Source organism: Papio anubis, chromosome 6, assembly GCF_008728515.1.
Source record: "Papio anubis isolate 15944 chromosome 6, Panubis1.0, whole genome shotgun sequence".
Lineage (NCBI taxonomy): Eukaryota > Metazoa > Chordata > Mammalia > Primates > Cercopithecidae > Papio > Papio anubis.
This window is the reverse complement of record NC_044981.1, coordinates 32,127,000-32,151,041: the sequence shown is the minus strand read 5'-3', so window position 1 is coordinate 32,151,041 and position 24,042 is coordinate 32,127,000. Positions and strand designations below refer to the sequence as shown.

The window sequence follows — 24,042 nt, the reverse complement described above, 5'->3', positions numbered from 1 at the left end:
GCTGCCACCACAGATTTTGGGAGATGTGCAAGAATTCCTTGGGGATCCCCAGAACTGCTTGGGAAACCTGGAAAAGACTGGACTTGCCACATGGTGGGAATGGGAGGGGCTCAGAGTATCATCTCGCTGAAAATCGCAGACCCCATAGACTGGAGAAGTCGGACACATCTGGGTCACTACCGATGAGAAAACTGAGGCCCCTGAGGCCAGATGCATTGCCCAGCATCTCCCAAAGCCCCTGCTCTTCTGGCTGGAATAAGAATGCAGCTCTCCTGCCTCAGCCCTGACAGTTCCTCAGGAGAACCAGTTTCCCCCAGGCTGAGCGGCTGGTGGGCCCCGTTCCCTTGGTCACCATCTCTTTGCCTCTCAGAGGCTCCTCTACCTCAAGAAGGCATGGAGTTCTTAGGGTGGCAGCCCACCCTGACATGTGTGTCTGCCCTCCACCTTGGCTCTGATTGACTTTTTACTTCCTGCCTGTCCAAGCAATAATTAAGATTCCTTTTTCCATAGTAAGCAGCTGCTGTCATCACCACTTCACAGCTCTGCTAATCACATTCCCCTTCTTCTCTTTATCCTGGAGGCAGATTCCTGACAAGTCCTGTTTCCATTCCCTGCAGAAAAAAAAAAGGAAAAGAAAAAGAAAAAAGGAGAAGGATGTTGAAGATAGAGCCTGGGAAGGTGAGGATGGAAGTGGTAGATCTGGGGGTGGCTGTCTTAGAATATGAACAAGTCCAGCTCTGACTTCCAAGGCAAACTCAACCCGGATGGAACAAAGATCACATTCTGCAGAGAAAGTAGGAGGGACCCTCACGACCCCATGGTACCCAAACTTACCTGTCCCTGGTACCTGAATCTCCTCATTATAGATTTATCCTTTTGAATAGGGCTTGTTAGAAATGCAGATACTCCTGGGCCAGGCACAGTGATTCATGCCTGTAATCCCAGCACTTTGGGAGGCTGAGGCAGGCAGATCACCTGAGGTCAGGAGTTCAAAACCAGCCTGGCCAACATGGTGAAACCCCATCTTCACTAAAAATACAAAAACTAGCCGGGTGTGGTGGCACACACCTGTAGTCCCAGCTGCTCGGGAGACTGAGGCAGAAGAATCACTTGAACCCGGGAGCCGGAGGTTGCAGTGAGCTGAGATTGTGCCAGTGCACTCCAGCCTGGTTGACAGAGCTGGACTCTGTCTCAAAAATGAAAATAAAAAATAAAAATAAAAATGATACAGATACTCCTGGAGGGAGACTTGTCAAACTCAGAGTGATTTTTGGTGGCGTCTGTGAGGATCCTGTGTGCTTGCCCCCTTCCCCTGCTCTGCAATGGATCACAGTGGGCTGCCCCCGCAAACTACATTTCCCAGGCTCCCTGCCTGCTGGCTTCCTGTCAGGTTAGATCAATAGCAGCCACTGGCTGGAGGCTGGTAGGAGGGAGAAAAGGAGAAGCCCGGGTATTTCTTCCCACTCCTCTGATCTGGGGTGTCTCTGCTAGTGGCTGTTTATTGGCTTCCAGAGTTTGTCCCTCCACAATTCCGGTTCCAGTTCCAGCCTGGAAGGGTCCTGGGTAGCCCCTTCTCTGCGTCCCAGCTCCCGCTGGGCAGCCTGGCTCCTGGGCTGTCCCTATTCCTCCGACCTAGGGTGGAGCAGATTCCTGCCATTAGCAATCTTCGGATCTTTCTTTCCCCATCTCCTGCTCAGCTCCTCCAGCACTTCTGTAATTTTTTTGCATATTATATTCCCTGATTGAACTGCCTGGCAAAGCTCTGTTTTCCTGCTTGGACCGTCACTGATAGAGCTTCTCACCATTAAAATATTCAACACAGAACTGTTGATGCCACCTGGCCTAACACATATCTCTTCCTTCCTCAGTTTTCCCCAGCTCAGTAAATACCACCGCCGTCCACACCACACTCAAGTCAGAAATCTAAACATCACCCTTGATTCTTTCGTCACCAAATCTGCTTCCAAGTATATATTCTGAATCTTGGGTTTCCGTCATCACCATCCTCCCTCCCCTGATCTGCGACTTCCCGACTGGGGTCCCTGCTTCTCATTTCCTCCCACAATCTTCTTTCCACATGGTACCTCGACCCACACCATGTCTTCTCCCCCCAGTCTAACGTCCCTCAGTGGCACCCCCTTCAGACTATCCAGGGTCAATCAGGATGTGTGGCCCCTGTGGAACACCCCCTGCTTCTGGCTATCTTATGAAAAGAAATGAGGGCTCAGAAGTGATGACAGGAGACTGTAGATTTGGAAAAGCCAGGTTATGTGGCAAATCCTAGCTGAAAGGGAGAGAAAGGATGAGTCCAGCCCCTCTAGCTCTCTCCCTCTGCCCCCAGATGGGAGGAAGGGTGGCTGCTGATGATCGGGGAATGGTAAGTGTCCTCACATGGCCCTTGGGGCCTTGTGGGATGGCTTCTCCTCCTCCTCCCCACAGCTCATCCACCCACCCCACCACCCCGCTAGGCCTACTCCACACCATGTGGAATGTCAGTTTCTAGAACACAGCCAAACTCTTTCCTGCCTGTACAGTTTCCCGGCAGGGCTGCTCCTGGCAGAGGAGTGGCGCCCATGGCCCTAGCTGCCCATAGTCCTCTTGCTCGTTCCACTATCCCTGCTGGAGGGAGCAGTAGGGAGGGTGGGAGGGCCAGGTCTTGCTGCAGTTGGCTGTGTGGGGTGACCCAAATCCAGCCTTTGGCCAGTGCGTGTGTGAACCCTCAGTGTTGTCAGGGCAGCTGAGGGCTCTGGCTGCTCCCCTCAAGGGAGCGTCCTCTGGTGCCGGCCACCTTCCCCCAAGGCCTGGGATCTGTGGTTGGGGGGCTTCTCCCAGAGACAGGGCTTGCCTCACTGGCTGTGGAAACCCTGCCTCTCTGTGTCCCATCTCCCAAACACATCCTTTCCCGCCTCCCCCAACCTCCTTTACCACCAACAGCTGCAGAATTTCAGCCGAGAGCATAAAAGACAGGTGCTTGTCTTTGCCTTTGTTCTTTTAAGAAGAAAAACAATGAGGAGACAAACCCTAGGAAATCAAGTGGGGGAAAAATCCAATCCTGCCTTCTGAGGAAATGTTAAATCAGCGAATTGAGATGCCGACATGAAAGCAGGATGGCCCGTGGAGCCTGTCACACCCGGGCCAGCAGGTGGGCGATGGTGGGATGGGGCATAGCTGGGGAAGGGGCCTCCAGTGGCACCAGGCTGAGGCCCCAGAGTTCATACCCCGTGGCTCCCCTTTGGCTCTCTCTGGCCCCTGGGCTCTCATAGTCCCTCCCCACCCAGCAGTACAGTGTGATTTAGGGAGAACTCTCTTGCTTCAGCCCCTCCCATCACCAAATTATACTTAAGTCCCCTGCCCTACCTATCGTGGAGGAGAGCGCTCCCTCCTGGTGGCCTCAGTGAGTTTGGCCTCCTTGGCCCCCCAGGATTGGACCCTTGGGCTGCACCTCCTGAGAGAAAGTGGCCCTGCTGCCCTCCATACCCCCGAGTGAGTTAGCCCTTGAGGAGAGAACTGCATTCCTGTTTCCTGGGCACCCACCGATGCTCAGTGCCCTGGTCAGCACCTTATGACCTTGGACCTGCTGGACACAGGAGGGATCCAAGTGAAGCACACAGGGGCAGTGAGGAAGGGAAAGGTGGCTGGGGTCTGTGAAGAGGGCCCATCGGGGGTAGCCACTCAGTGCTAGGCTGTGGGATGGGGTGTGAAGGAGACCAAACGATACTTGGAGAGGAGAACAGCAACCAGGGAGGCAGCACCAAGATGGAGCGGGGGCAATGGGAGGAAGAGGAGGCCAGGGCCCCCTCCCTGGTACTTGAGCTGGGCCCAGGCCTGAAGAAGGCATGCGGGACCTCAGGGATGACAGCTTGGGGGTGGGCGGGTGAAGGGAAACCCCTCCGTGTGGTTATCGCCATGCCCAGGCTGTTTTGTCCTCTAACGAGCCATGTCCTCCCCATGCAGCACTGGTCCGTGTGGTTCTGTGTGGAGCTGGCCTCTGTGGGAGCCTCCACACACTAAGCCGGCTGGGAGTCTTTTAGGAGTCCTTGGCCCTGTCATCATGAGCTTTTTGGAAAAACACTAGGGGGACAAACTGGACCCCTGTAACAACCTGACAAGGCCAGTGGCTGAGGGGAGGGCTGTACTCGCCATTTCATGGGCCCCTTCCCTTGGGAGCTAATAGCAAGCCCCCCTCCCAGGGGGAGACTGAGCCCGCCCACACTCCTCTCTCCAGCTTCCTGAATCTCTTGTTTTCCTGAGTACCCTTGAATGAGGGGTAATCATTCCAGAGACTCAGCAGGCGATGTTTGGCTGCCCTTAGGGAAAAGGGAAATATGTCCAAGTCTATTTGTTTAAATCATTCAGCCCTCCAGGTTTCAAAGCCGCGTGAAGGGTGGCCAGGGCCGTCAGCACCACGGACAGCGCACTCGGGCCCAAGAGGCCACCAGGTGCCTGCAGGCTGGAAGCTAGGGAGGAGATGGATTCTAGGCCTAAGAAAACCTCACTCTCGAGGCCCTGAGAGCATGTCCCTTTGACTGCAGCTTGAAGGGACATTGGATAAGGAATGTCACCACCGGGCCCAGTTGCCTGGTAATCAACCATTCTCAGTGCCCTGCATGGAAAGGCAATTAAGGCGAGAATTAAAAAGCCATCGCATCATTTAAAATCCAATAACATGGCTGGCCTGAAATGTGTCCCCAGTCTCTGGGGAGGGTGGAGGTGGGGTGTGGGAGATGCTGAGGGTAGAGGGATGCGACAGCGAGGGAAGAGAAAGGTAGAAGGGGAGAAGAGGATGGCATGGGCATGGAGGTTCCTGAGGCTGCACACCTTCCCACCACCCAGCTGAAGTCCGCTCACCCACCCCCTCTTAAGAGCCCTTTCTGATGACTCCAGCCTTAAGGATATTCTCTTCTCTGGAGTCCTTCAGAGCTGGCTGCCCGTGCTAAGTGCCGTCTTCTGGTATTCAGCATTGATTCCCCGCTGTTCATCTTTCCTTCTCGAGCAGAACAAGTGCTCCTGCAGGGCTAGGCTGTGCTTACAACGTCCGTGTGCACACCCCCACCCAGTGCCAAGCACAGAGCTCAACACTAGGTAGCAATTATTCACCGCTTACCAGTGGGTCCCTTGCTGTACCTTTTACATACTGCCCTGAACTGAACACAGTCCTACCCCACTCCGCATTACCTCTCTGCAACCCAGCAAGGCCATCCCCCAAATGAAAATAATAAAACTTGTGGTCCTTACAAGTCTGTGTGTTAAATGCAAAGCGAGTAAGGGCATTTCCCCCTTTCATTTCCAGTGTCTAAAAAGGGTTCATGCACATTCCTTCATGTAAAAGCTCTGAATTCACTTCTCCCTCCTAAGAGAGCCAGAGAATTCCTAATCTACTAAGATGATGTTAACCCTTTTCACATCAAATAAAGCCCTCCTGCAGGTAATCTTCCTGTCACAAGCTGACTGCCTTGATGTGACTTGGAAGTGAGTGGGGATACTCCATTCCCTTTCATTTTCCATCCTCCTTGGTAAAACCTGAAAGCGGGAGGATTCAGGTTTGATTGGAGCTGTTCTTGCAATTTATGCCTTCTGTCCCTCGAGGGCTTACACGTGTCTATTTTAAATAAACTCCCCCTTTTTTATCTCCTTTTTACAAAGAACAACTCAAATCTTCTCTGAGGAGAGCTTTACTTTGGGATGGATTTCCGTTCTGACAGTTCAGCATTCATGAGGCGGGCCCTGGGTGAATAATGATTAAATGAATGATCTCTGTGATGGAGTCTTGCTTGAGAGCTGGGGATATTCTCTCAAGGTCCTGCAGTGTTTTGGGCTGTAATTTCCTAATAACTTGGTCGCTCTTTCAAGGAAAATCTTATTCTAAGAGGTGGAGAAGGAAGAAAAGGGATGGATGGTGTCTGGGGAGGGAAGGGCGAACTCTAATGCCCCCTGTCTTCAGAAGTGCCTTGGGCAGTTCTTCCTTGTTTTAGTTCTAGGTAAGAGGAGCTGAGGCTTGCCACTATCTAAACTGCTGTCTCCAAATTCATCCTGCCTGTGTCCTGGACACTGCAGTGTGAACACAAGACCATGACTCTGGCTCACCCTACTATCCTACCTGAGATTTTGGGACCTGCCCGTTAGGTGCATAGTTAGATGTGGCACACAACAGGCTACAAGGATTAGGAATGGAGGATTGTGGTCATTTATGGTGGCAGATCTGGTCTCTACTTAGCCAGACATCTGTGAAGGGGTTGGGGCCTGAGGTCCCCAGAAAATGGAAGGTGTGACTGGCCCCTTACACCAGACCTGACCAGCAAACAATTTCACACTCAATTCCTGGGTGAACTCACCCTCTTCCACCAGTGTCTCACACTTCCCCAGATCTCACCCAGCCACCCAGCCCTATCCCTGGACGCAAGAGGAAACAGAATCCTCCCCTTTCTCCTGCCACTCCAGAGTGGGCTAGTGGAAGGAGACCCACAGCTGTCAATGGCAGAGGCTGCGTGTGGCCCACTGTTTCCATTTGTAGCGGCTGGCAGCCCCCAAATCCAAAAGCCATCAGCCCAGCAGATGTGGGGAAGTCAACAACTGAGGTTTGCTGATGCAATAGAAGAGAAAAAATCTGGACAGCTTGCGTCTTCTACCTGAATCCACCCTGGATAAGGCTGACATTTGAAGCAACTTTGGCTCCCATCCTCATGGCATAAAACCTCTACCAAGACTTCTTTCCTTCTTAAGCATGAAAGTGCAAACTTTTCTCAACCACAGACTTCAGACTTCCTTAATCATTTATGAGAATGTGTTAGCTGTCCCTGCCTCCTGTTCTAGTGCCTGGTGCCCTCAGCTCAGGGAGCCAGGAGCTCTGCCTGCCCTGAAGGGGTTGAAGAGAAAGAAGCAGCTTTGGCTTACAAGAGGCCAACCTTTCCTTAGAATTAATTCATCACTTCCAGAGCAATCTGCTTTCTCTTCACACACATCCGTCATTGCCATAAAAATATAAGTACACATATTTAAAACTTGATTAAAAGGAGATCTGGTACCACAAGCTCAATTCCCAGAAGAAACAGGAAAAAAACAAATCCCATAGAAGTCCAGTGCATAGACCCTGCTCTTAGCACCCACAGCCTGTCCTTGGAAAAAAAGTTATGTGATCTCTTCTTGAAGTTTTATAGCAGCAGCTTTGGCAATAAACCCCCGCAAATAGAAAGGAAACCCAGAAGCAAGTTGGTGATGGGGACATTTCTAGGAGTATTTTAACCCCCCGGGGAAATATTGACCAGGAAATCGGCAGGGATGCTATTGTAAAACTCAGCCAAGTCCCTAGGTTGTGTGCACACTGTCAATAATCCATGAGGCTGAACCAAAAAGAAAAGCATTTTATTGGATTGTTTCGGGTCCAGGTTGTCACTGTGCATTGAATGGACTCAACAGGAAATTGGAGATGCAGGAATGTTAATTCAAGTAGCAGATGTAACACACAAACAAGAAGCTCGGCAAATTGGAAATTAATCCTGGCCGGACCCGCTCTGTGTCAGTGTTTTCCTCTCCACTTGCACTGTGCCTGTATCATGGGGCTCTTGGCATATGGTGTCTGCTGTGTATCATTTCTCAACAAATCATTTGTGAGTTCTGAAAAAAGATCCTGAGTCATAGAAGGAAAAGAATAAAAATACTCCCCAGGTCACCAAAGCCTGTGTCCCCTGGGCCAGGGCACAGTTGTTGCCCAAAATAAATCTCTCAGAGCTTTGCTTGACCCAGTTTTAAACGTCGTCACCATCAACTTGTATTTTTGCTTATGAGTCCGGTTGCACACCTCTGTCTCTGTAAGGGACATCAAGGACTTTAGACGCGAGGTCTCGGCAACAACTCTCTGTCCTCCTGCCCTCCCTCCTGTCCCTGGGTTGCCTTGCCTTGGCCTTTGCTCACTATGAGCGATGCACATTTAATTCTTACCAGCGTTCTGGACAAGCCAACCTTTTGAAACCTTTCATTTTTCATTATTATTCCTTCACCTTTGGCACTCCTGCAATCCTTAGGCTGTTTTGGTTCCTCTGAACTCTGCCTTCGTCTGGCTGCCGCCCTCTGGCTCTTTGAGGAACCCACCTGGAGAACAGGGCAATGTTCAAGCTTCCCGGCCCCCAGGAGCCCCCAGTTGCACCTTTTCTTCTTGGCTGGTCCCTCCCTCTCACCCATATCCTCCATCCTGTGTCCTCAGGGCCTTGGTGACATATGTCCAGCAGCCTACCTGGCCATTTCCAGCACGCAGTTCTAACTCCTGACATCTTCTTGTATTACATCTCTGTCCTCCCTGATGTTTGCTACATCTCCCAATTTAGTATCATCTGCAAATTTAATTAACATGCCATTGCCTCCCTGTTCCAGACCATTAATGAAGATGTTATGGCAGTACCCAGCAAACAATATTTTCAAGGTCATGAGGAGAGGAGAGCTAAACTGCTAATACCTCTGCCCACTGTGGGAGAAAGAGGCAATCAAGTGCTCACATGTGGTTTGAGCCATTTCCTCTGAGTTTTGTCAACTTCCTTTCCTAGACTTGGGTAAGGTTTCTACGCCTCCCCTCTCCCTCGGCTGCTGCATATCCATGGCAATTCCCACTTGGAAAATGAAGAACATCAGATTACGCCTTCCTTTTATTTTTGTCCAGTTTCTAGCAGGAGAGAAACAGCCACTAACTGAGCATTTGTAGGGAGAGCCAAGGTACATGGTAAAGACAAAGTAGTGGTTATTAGGCTTGTTATTTACCCAACTCCATTTCTAAAGCACTAACCGTGGCAGTGGAAAATGCCCAGCGAGGACCAAGGCACAAATAAGGTAGAGAAGACGTATGCCTGGTGAGACGGTTCCCGAAGGGCTGGCCCACACGGCCTGCAGCCCAGAGGGGTGTGAGCGGAGGCCACTGCATCCCAGCAGCTTGTGACCCCAAAGCAGACCTGGAGCCCCCTGTGAGTCTACATTCCCCTTTTGCATTAGCAGGCACAGCTCATTGTGAACCCTGGTTTGCCTTCCTTCCACACTGAACTGCAGATGTCACACTGTAATACTGCAAATTACTTGGGTCAGAAACACTGAATCATGGGAGCGATCCAGGTTAGTGCTATTCACGCCCAGAAAATTGATCCTGGGTTATTTACTGTTTCCCGCACTTCCTTCTCCCCATCTCTCACTACAGGCCTGCCTTGGGCTTGGAGGCTCCTAATCATTTCTCAGACAGAGTGTCTTGGAGGCGTCTCTGGACCAGAGCCCAGACTGGCCCAGCAGAGGCAGGGCATGGATCTCAGAGCTCTAGAACAGAGGGGCCCTGAGAAAGTGGCCTCAGATGTCTCCCTGTGCTCAGTGGATAGACCTGATCCACCATCTGCAGTCCTCCTCCCAGCCCAAGCCTGGCCTCTCCAAGCCTAAGGACATACAGCAGAAGCGGCACTTGTTCCGGTTGCTCAGCTCAGGCTGCCTCATGCTCAGAGACCTCATGGGGGATGGCTTAAGGAGAGAGTGGCAGGTTTATAGAATTGGTACCAGGCCACTGTTTTGTGTCTTCCCCAGCTACAAACATCCCTATGCACACTCACCAAACAATGAGGGGCAGAAGAACAGAGTTATTTAAAAATAAATAAATAAATAAATAAATAAATAAATAAATAAATAAAAACTTCATTCTGAAGCCAGACTCCCTGGCCTGGCCATTTGAATAGCTGTGTGACCTTGGGTCCATTGTTCCACTTCAGTTTCCCCACATGTAAGTTGGGATAATAACCACACGAACTTCAGGGCTGTTGTGAGGTTCTAAAAAGCAGACGCGTGTAACATCTGGCTGTTATTTACCACATGCTCTAGACACTGTTGAGGTCAGGGACCAGCACACATTTTCTACAAAGGTCCATGTAATAAATATGTTCAGCTTTGTAAGCCACAGGTCTCTGCCACAGCTACTTAAACTCTGCTGTTACAGCCCCAAAGCAACCATAGGTAACACATAAATGAACGAGTGGATCTGCTCCAATATAACTGTATTTATGAACATGGAAATTAAATGCGTGTGTCACTACACATTCTTTTGATATTTTAATTATTAAAAAATGTGAAAACTGGTTTTAGCTCACAGGCTGTAAAAAAAAAAAAGTGGCAGGCTGGTTTGGCCCGTTTTGCCTGTCCTGGTCTAGGTGCTAGAGATGCAGATGTGATGTGCCCCATCACAGCAGCCCATGCTTGTGGATGGAGCCCTCCAGAGCATCCCCGAGCCTGAGAAGCTGATAGACTACTTCCCGACTCTCAAGGGACTACTTTGCCCCCACCAAGGTCTGTGACTTTGTCTTTTTTTTTTTTAAGAGACAGGGTCTCACTCCGTTGCCCAGGCTGGAGTGCAGTGGCATGATCATGGCTCACTCTATCTTCCATCTCCCAGGCTCAAATGATCCTCCCACCTCAGCCTGCCGAGTAGCTGAGACCACAGTGGCATGCCATCATATCTAGCCAATTGTTTTTATTTTTTGTAGAGATGAGGTCTTGCTATGTTTCCCAAGTTGGTCTTGAATTCCTGGGCCTCAAGCAATCCTCTTGCCTCAGCCTCCCAAAAGCTGAGATTATAGGTGTGAGCCACCTTGCCCAGCCTAGCGACCTCTTCCTAAAAGCCCCTCTTGAAACAGGGCCAGTAAGACTCCAATGAGGCCCAAGGTTAAGGGATGGCAACTCTGCTGCAAACCCTGGCATTTGGAGCTCTAATTCCTGAGATAAGTCTCAGACCTCAGAGCCACACCACACATCTCACAACAGCCGCTGGTCCAGTGTGCTGGAGTTCTAACCGTGGGTGCAGAGTGGAGTGCTGTACACAGAGACCCCGCTGGCAGGAAGCGAGGACACCGAGCTGCCATCTGTTTTCATTAAGCCTTGCTGAGTGGGGAAGGTAGAAGTTATCTGCACTGGGTTTGAAGCACTGCAAACATTTGTTTCTGAGTGGAAGGGCCAGAGCAGACCCAAGGACTGGCTGGGCAGGGTCTCCTGGGTAAGAAGTAGTGCCCCTCTGGATGTGTGGGGCAGCCTCTCTGGAAGGTGCTACTAGCCAACGTAGGTCGCCTGGGAAAATGGCCACTGCCCACCCAGACCCTCGGGATTCCACATCCTGACTGTACCCCACCTCGGTCTCTGCCTGGTCCATCACAGGTACCCAGAAAACTAGAGATCTTCCAGAGTGATGTTTTTACCCTAACGTCCCCTTCAAGGTATCATGAGGATGCCCAATATTCCATTTCCTCCATCAAATCTAAATCCTTCTGCTTGGTTGCTAAGGGTCCCCACACTCAGATCCGACTGAGCGGCTCCTAGACCACACACGGGACCTCCTGTGACACAACCACACCATCCTAAGCCTGTGTGTGCCCCAAATCCCCAGAAGCCCTCACTCCTGCCCTCTGCTGCACCTGGCCACATCTGGCCTTCACCCTCGTATAAAGAGACCTTGCAGGGGAGTCACAGACGAGCTGTTTAGCAGTGCCTCTGTTTCCTTATCTATCAGATGGGGGAAATAAACGCACTCACCTCACGGGGTTGCTGTGTTTAATCAGAACGTTCGTGTCAAGCATTTCCTGAGTAATGCTGCGCTCTGGAAATGGCCCCACCCAGCCCCAGCAACAGCAACCCAGGTCTGACTCCAGATCACATTCACCTCTTCCCTCTTCCCTCTTTGAATCTTTACACATACTGTTTGAATTGCATGATTACCATGAAACATTGCCCAGGTAGGTGTCCATCTCCCCATTTAGGCTGCGGCGTGCAGACCTCCCACACTGTCACCCCTCTGCATTTCCTTGGCTCCTTTGCGGCATCTGGCCCCACACAGCCCTGGATCTGGACTCAGTCATTTTCTTTTCATTAATCCACTGAAATGCTGTCACAAACTCCTGAACACTTTCTTTCATGAGGGGCTTCAGGGGGAAGACTGAAGAGAAGTTATCTTTCTAATACAGCACTCTGACAGGTCAGCAGAAGATCTGATCACTAGAGCGTTGGCCTGCAGACGCTTACCAATGTCACATATTTAAGGAACAAAAAAAAGAAAAGGCTTTTGTTAAAATGACCTCTGAGAGGCAGCTGAGTTTTCAGTGGATGGGAGAATGCCATCTGGGTGTCATCTGACTGTTGCTGTTCCTTCCAGGAAAGCCCTGGAAGCCCACAGCGTGGCTAGCCCTGCCCGGGGTTTCCACGAGTTTCAAGAATCCAGGCTCCCCCACCGAGGGCCCCCAAAGCTGTGGTTAAAGGTTAATGGGCTCCAAGGGCAGCTCCCAGGGTTGGGAGGTATATAAGAACCCATCAGATCAGTCGGACACCAGAAGACAAGCAGAGAGAGACTCCTCCAGACCCACTCAGACCACACGCACGCTGTAAGTAGCCCTCGGAGAAAGTGGGTGGGGAGCGGTCAGCATGAACCCTAAAGCAGAATGGTGGTGCAAGCCAGAGCCAGCCTGGTCCAGGGCCCTCTGCCACCTTCCAGTGCCCAGCCGGGCTTCACACTGAGTGCCTGAGCTGATTCCCAAGGCATTAGTGAGCAGAGGCAGGGCTGAGGCACAGAGGCTGGAGGGAAGCAGGTGGGTGCACCTCCTGGCAAAGCAGCGTCTGTTGTGGGTGGGTCTGGCACATCCACGGTGGGCTGGGAACCCAAGCCAGAGCTCATCATGGATGCAGGGCTCCTCTTGGCATGGTGGCTTTGCTCTGGAAAGGTAAGGAAAAGCTGGCCCTGCGGTGACTCATGCCTATAATCCCAGCACTTTGGGAGGTCGAGGTGGGCAGATCACGAGGTCAGGAATTTGAGACCAGCCAGGCCAATATGGTGACACTCTGTCTCTACTAAAAATACAAAAATTAGCTGGGTGTGGTGGCGGGCGCCTGTAGTCTCAGCTACTCAGGAGGCTGAGGCAGAAGAATCGCTTGAACCCGGGAGGCGGAGGTTGCAGTGAGCCGATATGGCACCACTGCACTCCAGCCTGGGAAGATTTTGCGGCGGCAGCGGCAGGCAAACGGCAACGCTGGCTTGCGACGGCAGCAGATCAATCAGGATTTTCTTTCTCAAAAGAATCCCTCAGGAAGTCGGGGAAATTTCGTCGTCAATCTCGATCTGATGATGGGGAAAGGAAAGTTAGTGCCTCACTGTACAATGAAAGCTCCCTCTTGGCGGTAGCGGTGGCTCAAACCTATAATCCCAGCACTTTGGGAGGCAGAGAGGCAGGCCGGATCTGTGAGTCAGGAGATGTCCCGAGACCATCTGGCAACATGGTGAAACCCCATCTCTACGACAAAACTACAAAAACTAGCCTGGCGGTGGTGGGCGCTGTATAGTCCCAGCTACTCGGGCTGAGGCAGAATGGCGTGAACCCGGGAGGCGGAGGCACGGTGAGGCTGAGATCCGGCCACTGCACTCCAGCCTGGGTGACAGAAAGGTCGAGACTGCGATCTCAAAAAAAAAACTCCCTCTCCCACTTCCAGCTTCGCGCCAGAACTTAGGTGACATGAACTTAGGTGACATGCCGACTGCCAGTTGGATCAAGAAAATGAGCAGCAATTGGATTTTGCCTTTTTTTATTTAAAGTTTTTATTGATTCCTATGGAGTGAATTAAATACACCAGAATGAAACAGCATCTATAGCTTCTCTGAGAAGGAAATGGGACGCCATAAATGTGACACATCCATCTCTGCTTGGGGGAAAAGCAGGCCCCAGAGACTCTTCAGGGAAAGCACAGAAATGAGACGGGTCCCACCCACCTCAACCCAGTCTCCGTTCAGCTCAGGCTCCTCTGGGGCTCCGCACAGGGCCTCGGCTTCCTGGGAGGTGGTCTTGAGTGGGCAGGTGGTCCTTTCAGCCTGCTAGGAATTTGCATACAGCTGGGATGGGGAGGCTTTCGCTGTCTGAGCTCTCTTGTTCTTGTTCATGGAGTTTGAACAAAATGGAGAGAAAATAGGAAGTGGGAAGAAGAGAGCTGGAATAGTAAGAAGGCAGAGGGAGCGTCTGGCTTGGCAGGGTGGCTTCAGATGACTGAGGAGACAGGCCTTGGCTGAGAGGCAGGATGCAAGCCTGCAGCCTTGGAAGGTTCTGTTCAAAGGGGGAGCCAGGTTGAGACCCGCAGAGGAGCCCCGAGGCCTTTCCAGGGCAGACCCTCTCCTGCTGACAGAATCCAGGCTGCCTAAGGACTGAAGGAGCCTTTATCTGAAACCTTGTAACTACCTCCACCCCTACCCCTACTGCTGTCTTGGCCTCCCCTCCCTGCTCGGAGGGCTGGCCCCTGCACTCAGCAGTCCACCCAGCACAGGAACAGTGGTGCCCAAGATGCATTCAACAGGCCTGCCCCCTGTGCCTTCCTCCACCTGCTATGGGCAGAGGCAACATGAAATGGGGTATTGGGAAAAGCACTGGGCCTCAAAAGGCCAAGGTTCCAGCCCCTGCTGCCTTTGAATGAGTCAACCATGGCTGGCATTCAGCTAGGCCGTCCCACCCCCACCCTAGGACCACCCTGTCCCTGCCCAAAGTCTGCCCAGTGGACGCTTTCTTAAGGCTCTGTACCCCTGCAGTCACCATGCCGAACTGCTCCTCGCCGGGACCGGAGCTCCAAAAGCCCACCGCAGCCCAATGTCCTGCCAGCTATTCTACACACACCTGCTTCCTGGTCAGCAATCACCGGGTTCCAGGGTGTGAGGAAAGAGGAAGCCCGCTCCCTCCTGTTTCAGGATGGTGGCCAAAGGCAGCTAGACGCACTGGAGCATGCGGCACGGGGCTTGTTCCCAAGACACCACTCCCCCAACAGGGAAGGGGGTGCCCTCTTGGCTCAGGGATACAGCTCCATGCTGAATTTTTCCATCTGGCTCATCCTTTGCAATGGTAGAGGTTCTACAGACCCAGGGTCCTGGCCTGGCACTTCCAGGCAGAGCCCTGGTCATCTGGGCTTGGGTCCACCCCTTTTATCATTCTCATAGGCACTGGGGCAGGGAGGTTTCCCTGGGTCTTGGGGCACAGTTCTGTTGATAATCTAGGCATTCCTTCTCTGAAAGATGAGGTCCTCCTGCCTTATGAGCCCAGCTGACCCCAGAAGACCTCGCCTGTACCAAAAGAGAAGAACAGACAAGTGAAATGATTCCTCCCTGGTGTATGGTAGGGGGCTCGACGGCCTTTCCCAGGAGCTTGGCCAGCTGCCACAGCTCTGGGGCAGAAAGATGCTCAGAGCTCATCTGCTAAAGCTCTGATGCCAGGCCCAAATCCAGAGAGGCTGAGCTCTGGCTGAAGATCACACAGCAAGAGCTGGGGCATGGGCCAGAACTGAGGGCCCCTGCCTCGGACACAGCAGTCTGCCACTATACCCCAAACTTGGTGACAAGAGCTCCTTGTCATTGTCCAGCTCCAAGATGGTATCCCGTAAGGCTGTGGCTGCTCTGCTGGTGGTGCATGCAGCTGCCATGCTGGCCTCCCAGACAGAAGCCTTCGTCCCCATCTTCACCTACGGCGAACTCCAGAGGATGCAGGTAAGAACCTCCTGCTGCCTGCCTTGCTAGCAAGGCTGAGGTCACTATGACCTACACCAGCAATACCAAGGAAAGTGTGAAGGACCAGGACCCAAGATAACCCCCAGTCCCAGCCGCCTCTCTGGCCACCTTTGCGCCTTCACTGGCATCACTCAGACGTGTCAGTGGCTCATATGAGCAACATCTTTCCCACCCCTGCCTATCCTTTGGAGGAAATTTTTAATTAACAAGCCAATAAATATTTACTGAGCTGCTCTGCAGTATAAGAGGCCACCCTGGGCGATGGGCCCGAGCATGCAAAAGAATCTCAGCACCTCCCCATCTCCGGGGAGCAGGCTGGGGTGCCAAGACACGAACATATGAAAAATTAACTAACAGTCGCAGACAAAAGAGAGATGTCACAGGCAAGGCATGATGAATTGCCCCATCAGTGGTGCTCAGGTTCAGAGGAGGGAGAATCACCAAGGGCTGGAGCGTGCTTGGAAGCCTGCAGGGAAAAGGTGGAACTCAGCTGGGGGCCTTGAGAGATCAGGTGCAAGGGACCAATGGGAGCCAGCACCCAGAGGCGGGAAACAAGGCTGTGGTCCATGTAGCAGTGGCCAAAACCTCCTCTTCAGGGCCCAGAAGAGAACCAGGCAGGCCTCGTGGAACTCAGGCAGTGGAGCCTAAGGAAAATGGAACTGCTGGCTCTGCCTCCCGGCTGCCTTTTACTTTAGACTTCAGGGATGCTGAGTGTCTATGCAGATGTTTGGTTTCTTTAATCCCAGGAGATGAAGAAAGGGACTTTCATGCTCCACCCTGTCTGACACTGAGACTCCAATAGGGATGAATACATGAGTTAGTGCCCAGGGAGGTCTCGAGGCTCTGGGGCACAGCCTGTCTGCAACTGCCCACTCTATGCGGGGAGGTGTGTGGGGATCCACATTCCCAGTGAACAGCGCTCTTTTGAGGGGCAAGGCCGAATCCAGATCCCCTTCTTCAAGCAGACATGGGAACTGGGTAGGTACTACAGCAGGCCCCAACACACTGTCTTCCACGCTGGCACGCTCCCCACAGGATGACCGTTTGTTCTAGAATCACCATGTCTCAGGGCAGGCCAACAGCGGAGTCCCGAGAGTGTCACTAGAGAAAGCAAAGGAATGAGGATCTCAGTGCTCGGGGACCTGGCCGGCAGCATGCCGGGCAAGACTGGTGGCTGGACAGGAATAGCCAAAGCCAGTGGAACATAAACTAGCAAAATGGCAAGAAAAGGACACTGCATTAATCTGCTGCATGGCTTTTCTCCTCATAATTGCCAGGCACCGGGATTTTTATGAAGAAGCTACAAACTCCCTCCTCCATAATTTATCTCCTGTCTTGCCTCTTATAAATCACCTCCCAGGGACTCTGAGTTCCTGGGCCACCCCATGGCGCCCTCCCAGGCTAGGCTGACTTGCTACTTTTTTAATAGGCTCTCTGCTAAAAAAGACACATTTTCATACTTAATATGCATGAAGGGCAGCCATTATTTTCAGCTTTTTAAGTTAATTAACAGTAACAATCTGGGTGCAATGTTTTAACTACAAAGGAATGGATTCCTCTTCAAGTTGACCTATTATTGGTGGGCAACCTCAAGGGCCATCCATGAGCCACTAGTTAGTATCTGAGACTCCTTGTGCAGAAGGCTCCTGAGGGGAGGGTTCTTTCAGTCTGTAGGGAGCTGGAGGCAGGTAGCGTCCTGGGCAGATGGAGACAGGTGAGGGGCCATCAGGGTGGGTTGAGGGAGGGCAGTTCTGTGCAATTTTCTGCTCTGCCCTTAGGAAAAGGAACGGAGTAAAGGGCAAAAGAAATCCCTGAGTGTATGGCAGAGGTCTGAGGAGGAAGGTCCTGTAGACCTTGCGGAGCCCATCGAGGAAGAAGGAAACGAAATGATCAAGGTGAGCAGACAACAGGGACAAGGGAGAGAAACTCACAGCAGGGCATGCATTCCCCTACCTGGCCTGGAGGCAGGGCCCACGAACCACAGCGAGCCTCAGAGTGTCCTAGGATACAGCAGTGAGCTCCATCCTCATAGGGAGAGACGGACTCCAACAACGAGATAAATCAACCATTTCAGGCACCAGATAAGGAAGTAGGAGAGTGACTGAGTGGGGTTTGGGGGACTGCTTTGTCCCTGAGATGGGTCAGGGAAGGCCTCTTGGAGGAGGTGACATTTGACTTGAAACCTGAATGAAGAGAAGGAGCCACCTGTGCAAAGAGCTGGAGCAAGGACCTCCTGGGAGAAGGAACAGTGAGCACAAAGACTGAGAAGCACTGGTGGGTGCCAGGCCCTTGTGGCAGGCGCGAGTCGAGTGGGCAAGAGGGCAGCATGGCCAGCCCAGGCAGGGCCTGCATGCAGCGCCACTGGGGATTCAAAGCAGGGAAGTCACCGGAGCCCTCTCAGAGCTGGGGCAGCACGAGTGGAGGCAGGAGGCCAGGCAGCAGGTGCTGCAGTCCTCCGGAGAGGTGGCGAGGGTGCCAGTTCCTCCCCTCCCAGACGGAAACCCAGGAGCCAGCCACAGGCCTCAACAGCCAGGGCCGACTGTTGGGGCTGGGGAGAACCTTGAGCTTGTCCCGTGAGCTCTTTTATTTCACAGACTCGTTTATTTGGGTGATCAATAAATGAGCCCCTACTAGGTCTGAGGCACTGTTCCCGGCACTGGGGACGGGGTGGTGAACAGACAAAATCTCCGCCCTTGTGGAACTCACACTCCATAGGGAAGAAGAAACAAGATCCTAGGACGACTGAAACAGACCACAAACAAGGTAAAGACAGGAAGCAAACTCAACAGTGTGGCAGGCAATGACATGTGCGATGGAGGGAAACAGAGCCACAAGGAGCCGTGGTGTGTTATGGATCTCAGTGGGCAACAGCAGGCGTCCTAGGAGACGGTAGGGGCACACAGACCAGAAGAGAGCAAGGCATGAACCACAAGGATTTCTGGGGGAAGAGGCTTCCAGGCGGGAGGGACAGCCAGTGCAAAGTTCCTGAGGCAGGAGAGGGCCCGGTGCATTCAGGAAGAGTGAGGAGGCCAGAGAGACTGGCGGAGGGGCAGGGGCAGCTGTGGAGTTCACAGGCCACTGGACTCTCCATTCACTCTGCTGAAGTGGAGCCCTCGGGGGTTCTGAGCAGAGGAGGGACGGATCTGATTTACATTTTAAAGGGGTCTCTCCAGCTGCTGAGAACAGACTGCAGGGACCGGACAAAGGCAGAGTTAGGGAGGCCGCTGAGGAGGCTGCTGTAGTATGAGACACAGAGAAAAAGAGAGAGGGAGACTTCGGCCTCAGGCGGTCTTGGTGGAGGCAGGGCAAGGAGGTTGGATGTTTTAAATATTTTGGAGGTAGAAGCCCACAGGATTTGCTGAAAGAATGGATATAGGATGTTAAGAAAAAGTGAAAATTGACTTCAAGGGTTTGGGCCAAAACAACTAAAGAGGGATTTGCCACTCACAGAGACAGAGTAGTCTGTGGTTGGCTGCAGGATGGCAGGAGGAAGATCAGGAAGTCAGACTGGGCCTGAAAACCATGAGATGCTCTTGGGTATCCAGGCAGAGACATTGCCCGGGCAGGTGGACATACAAGTTTGGAGTTCAGGAGAGACGTGAGGGCTGGAGGCACACGTGTAGGAGTCATCCGTGGTTAGAAGGAATTTCAAGCTAGGCGCGGGTGAGCCATTTGAGGAGACAGGTATGGATGGAGAAGCAGAGGCCCAGGCCTGAGTGTGGGTCACTTCCACACAAAGGGGCCCAAGGGGCGAGAAGACTGACATCCAGAGAGAGCAGGAGTCTCCTTGTCACGGTCACATAGGAGTCAGGGCAGAACCCAGCTGGACTCCCACCGCCCACTGGACACAGGCCAGTGATCCTTCCCGGTGCTGTCAGGCCCAGAGAACAACCTGGGTGCTGTCGCCGCACTCAGCACTCAGCAAGGTGGGGCTCCTTTCCCCCCACATCCACTCCGAACTCCTTGGGCTCCTGAGGAGGGAGCTGGGAGGGAATCCAGCAGCTGGCGAGCAGGAGCACACTCAGAATCACCTCCTAAATGCACCTGAGTCGGAGTTTGAGGCACTAACTCCAAGGTTGCCCGGGGACATGGTATGTCCATGAAGCCTTCTTGGGAAGGCTTGGGTGGGGCCCCTCTCACCTCTTTCCATCTCCTAGAACCACGACATACAGAGCTGGGAGGGCCCTTTGGGAATGCCCAATCCAGCCTCCTCGTGTTCAAGTAAGGACCCTGCTAGAGGGTCTAGAGGGAGAGGCATAACCACAGCCGGGAATGGCACAGGCAGGACTGAACTGGGGCACTTCAGACCCCCTTCAGGCACCCTGAGCCCCCAAGGGTCTAGGAGGCTCATTCCTGGAACCCAGGGAGCCCGGTGGGAGGCAGAGGCCAGGAGTCTTCCAGTGTGCTGGCTAGTTTGTGCAGCAAGAGCATTGATCCAGGAAGCTCTGGCGGGGGGGCGACAGGGAGATCAATCAGTGCCCTAGGCTCTGCCTCGAGGCTGCAACTACCCCTTTGGTGGAGAGCCTCCAGACAAGAGGAAAGGTAGCCTGGTGGTCGTGGGCACAGACCCTGGAGCCAGGCCCCTTGGATGTAACATCTTCATCCTCTGCTCCTTACCACCTGTGTGGCCTTGAGCAAGTTACTCAATCTCATTGTCCTCAGTTTCCTCATCTGCAAAATGGGAACAGTAACCGTCCCTACCCCACAGAGCTATTGAGAGGTTAATATACATAAAGCACTTAGAATAAGTGTAAAGCGTAGAATAAGGGTAAGGCTCCACAATGTTGGCTATTATTGTTGAGGGGGCAGTGAATTCCCTCCTCATGAGAAAAGCCTGCTGGGGTTCCTGCTGATACCCGTCCCCCCCACCCCGCCCCCCGGCCCAGCATCCCCATTAGGGAAGGTGTGCTGATCCTCTCAGCAGGACTCAGCGACCTTCAGGATCCAGCCCTCTGGTTAGAATTAGGGGAAGGTGGCAGAATTCCCAGCCATCCCTAGAGGCTCTAGTGGGGTCTGCAGGGTGGTGTGGCTCCTGTGGGTCCCTCCTGCCACCTGTAGTGCACCCAGGGGTTAAGGGCCCTCTCCACACCTCTCCCTTGTTATTAACGCTGCCTTATTTCACAGCTGACTGCTCCTCTGGAAATTGGAATGAGGATGAACTCCAGACAGCTGGAAAAGTACCGGGCCGCCGTGGAAGGGCTGCTGAGTGAGATGCTTCCCCAGCACGGTACGGGGAGGGCGGGCATCTCTGCAGCTTGGCCAGCCTCCGCCCACCCTGGCGTTAATACTCCAGAGGCAGGGTTTCAGGGTGGCAATTTGTTTGGCGGCTTTGCACTTGAGAATGTGGAGCTGTCTTCTCCCTGGGCTATGCTATGATACCTGCTGGTGGCTGCACAGCCCCAGTTCTCCAGGGAGGCGGGGCTCAGGCTGGGTTCCCAGCAACCCACCCCACTCTCCTGCTCCAGATATTTTAATTCCCTCCCACAACATCAGCACGGGGCGGTTGCTCCGAAGGAAACCTTGGTGCACTTTCCCGTCCCCATTCATTCTGCAAATTAAAGTCCTGAGCCCCATTTGGCCTTGCCCAGTTCAAGGTCTGCCTGAGTTACGTGAGCAAAGCTACATCTCCTCTGACAAACAGCCACTAATTACTTCTCATAGTCCCCAGGAGGAGAGAAGAGACTCGAGGAAGTGCTGTTAGTGATAGAGAAACTGGGAGGTTAAATGACTTGCCCCAGGCTATAGACAGCTTCCAGGCTCCTTGCAAAACATCCCACCTTCCTGCCCAGCCTGCCCTGGTGCCCCCTCCTCCCTCCGACCTGCAGGCAGGTTTTAGAGGGCAGTTTCATAAGCAGACCTGCTGATGGTACTGAGTGCAAACCTCTGCTTTTCCGCAGCAGCCAAGTGACGGCCATGCTGGGGAGAAGGTGGACAGATTTGGGAGGACTCTCCCGCCCAAGTGAGGCCCTGGGAATTTGCACAGCCTGCCAGCTGGGCTTGGAAGAATAACACCCTTTCCAAAGCAAATCCCCCTCCAGCAAATAAAGCATGAAATATACAGAAATGACTCTTATTTAATATTTTAATTCCCAAAGGGCAAACTAAGGTCGCAAGAAAAAGGCGGGAAAAGTAAAGCTCAGAGAAAGTTGGCCATAAATAATGCTTACATTAACATTGTGTGCCTTTTGTGAGTTCTAAGTTCAAATATTAACTCAGATCCAAACAACTGAAAGAGTACCACTCACTGGCCCTTCCATTATAGGTGAGGAAACTGATCATTTTTTTGCCCACACACCGAGCCAGTGACAGACTGAGGACTGGAATTCAGGTCTCCCAGGTCTCGGTCCATTTTTAGTTTACTGACACGCTCGAGGTCTAATGGGCCAGAGAATTTTAGGGCCTCTGCACTCAACCCCTTGCCAAGTAACTTCCAACCAGCCCTTTAACCTCAATGAGCCTGTGCAAAACCAAGGTGGTAATATCTGCCTTGAGATCTGGGATGGAGGCACAAGCAAAGAGCAAATTACTATTATCACCTTGTGACTATCAGCTCCAGCATCCGCAGCAGAATTACACAGCCAACCCACTTATTTTTGCCTTCTAAACAAAACTGGATGGGAAATTTCATTCTAATTTAATTTTACATTAATGAATGTTCATTTATTTATAAACTGGGGCCACATCGGAACTGCAGCTCCCTCCATCCATAGGTTACCAGCAATTAGACAGTGTCCATTCTGCATTTCCACCCAGGCTTAGCCACAGAAAGTAGTTACCAGAACAAGAACTCCAACGCTGAACAAGAGACTCTTGTTGGAGGTACTCTGAATTCTCCCGAGAAACACTCAAACCTTCCATGGGCTCCCACCCCTGCCACGCTGCACATTCACACGCATTTCCAGCACATATACCGATCAACCCCTGAGCAGCTGCAGGTTCCTGGGAAATGCTGCCAAGACGCCCGGTAATAGAGAGAGAGGGCTGCGGCAGAAGGGCATGCGGGGGGCGGCGGGGGAGACACAGAAATCTATAAAGCCTGCTGCTGGGAAGATCTGGATCCAAGACTCCTCCCTGCCCTTCCGAGCTCCACCAAGCCAGTTCACTCCATTTTCTGTAACACACTCCAAGAAGCAGAGAAACAAGATGCTCACGGTGGTCCCCTTCCCCGTGGAAAATGCATTTTGTGTCCTTCCCTCATCCTCTGCTGGAATCTGACCCTGTAGCGAGACTGCCTTCCCCCACCACCAGCAGGGGGTGCCCATTTCTGGGGCGGGGCCCCAGCACTGGCTGGGGCATTTTCCCTGAGATTCTGGGTGTTGAAGAGCCTCTAGTTGAAATAGACATCCACCACGGAGGGACATGGGGTCCCCAGGAGACTGCCCAGGCGGTCTGCACTGTTTAGGTGGGAATTGGTTCAGCAACCACAGCACTGGGGAAGGGAGAGGGTGCATTCTGCAGAAAAGCCCCGTTCAAAGCTCAGCGCTGCTGCCCAACAGCCCCAACCCTCACCCCGCACCCTCTGATGTGCTTCTCGGTAATGAGCTGCAACAGAGACCCAGCTACCACCAACATCTGTATGCACAGTGCCCTGGCCGCTTGTTTAGATGTGTCGGCTCCTTTCTTCTCTGGTTTTCCTCCTCCTGCCACTGTTCGATTTCTCACAATCAGCTCAAATAATTCTTTTTTCACTAACAAGCTCCTCCAGTTTCCAGGATAGCCGACTCGATTGCTTATGGGACATCCACAGCTTTGGAAGAAATTAAAATTGGGAGGAGGTTGGGGAGGATTCTGTGAGCTGAGTGAAGAGAAAATGACCATGCTTTCACAAAACAGAAGAAAAAGAGACATGCTCCTGGTTAAAGCAATAGAATGAGTGGGACCAGAGACCAACCAGGATCAGAGATAGGGAGGGTAGCCGGAGTAAGCAGGAGAGCAAAGACGCCATTCCTCTTCACACCTCACCCAAGCTTATCCAGCAACATCTGCAAGAATCTCTCCAGATATCTGGCAATTACAGAGAGGACGGATTACCCCGTGTTCATCTGGAATGTACTTTACACTTAACAGGACCAGAGGTCATTACAGTGCAACTTGAACCTAGCTTCACAAAATGGAGATGATGAGGTATTTTCTTGGTAACCGCATGTGTGATTTTAGCATTACTGAGCTATGTGGATTTGCCATGAAATTGAATAGTTAAAAGCAAAGAGTAATTGCCTGATATCTGTACGCTGTAATTTAGTGTAATCTAATCATGGACAAAGCCCAAAAGAAAATATTCTCAAAGCATTACATTTTTCTTCATACACAATTTGTTATTGACATTGGGTAATATATTTCATGTCTTTGAAGGAACTCTTACTCATGGATATCAAAGTGTGAGAGCAGTCAAAAGAGTGAGGGATTTGTTTAATTTTCAACAGATTATGAAACACCATTCTGGCATTTCTCTGTGGCTCCATTTTCCCCCTGAGCTGATGCACCCTCAGACCTAGAGAGAGAGAAAAACAGTGCCCTCCTCT

The 24,042-nt window shown here is 52.2% G+C and overlaps 1 protein-coding gene across 1 annotated transcript; it reads left to right on the top strand.

The window, feature by feature from the left end:
• The first annotated feature begins 12,107 nt into the window (after positions 1-12,107).
• Positions 12,108-21,578, top strand: MLN (motilin). The gene is made up of 5 exons (XM_003897466.5): positions 12,108-12,374; positions 15,376-15,499; positions 17,299-17,415; positions 20,645-20,747; positions 21,418-21,578. Exons 1-5 carry the CDS (start codon positions 12,256-12,258, stop codon positions 21,426-21,428), a joined length of 474 nt encoding a protein of 157 aa, XP_003897515.2. The 5' UTR covers positions 12,108-12,255; the 3' UTR covers positions 21,429-21,578.
• Positions 21,579-24,042: the final 2,464 nt, after the last annotated feature.

Coding starts and splice junctions, on each gene's coding strand:
- MLN (XM_003897466.5), top strand. CDS start 12,256: ATGGGCTCCAAGGGCAGCTCCCAGGGTTGGGAGGTATATAAGAACCCA. Junction 12,375..15,375: donor ACTCAGACCACACGCACGCT/GTAAGTAGCCCT, acceptor GTCATTGTCCAG/CTCCAAGATGGTATCCCGTA. Junction 17,416..20,644: donor AAGGAAACGAAATGATCAAG/GTGAGCAGACAA, acceptor CTTATTTCACAG/CTGACTGCTCCTCTGGAAAT.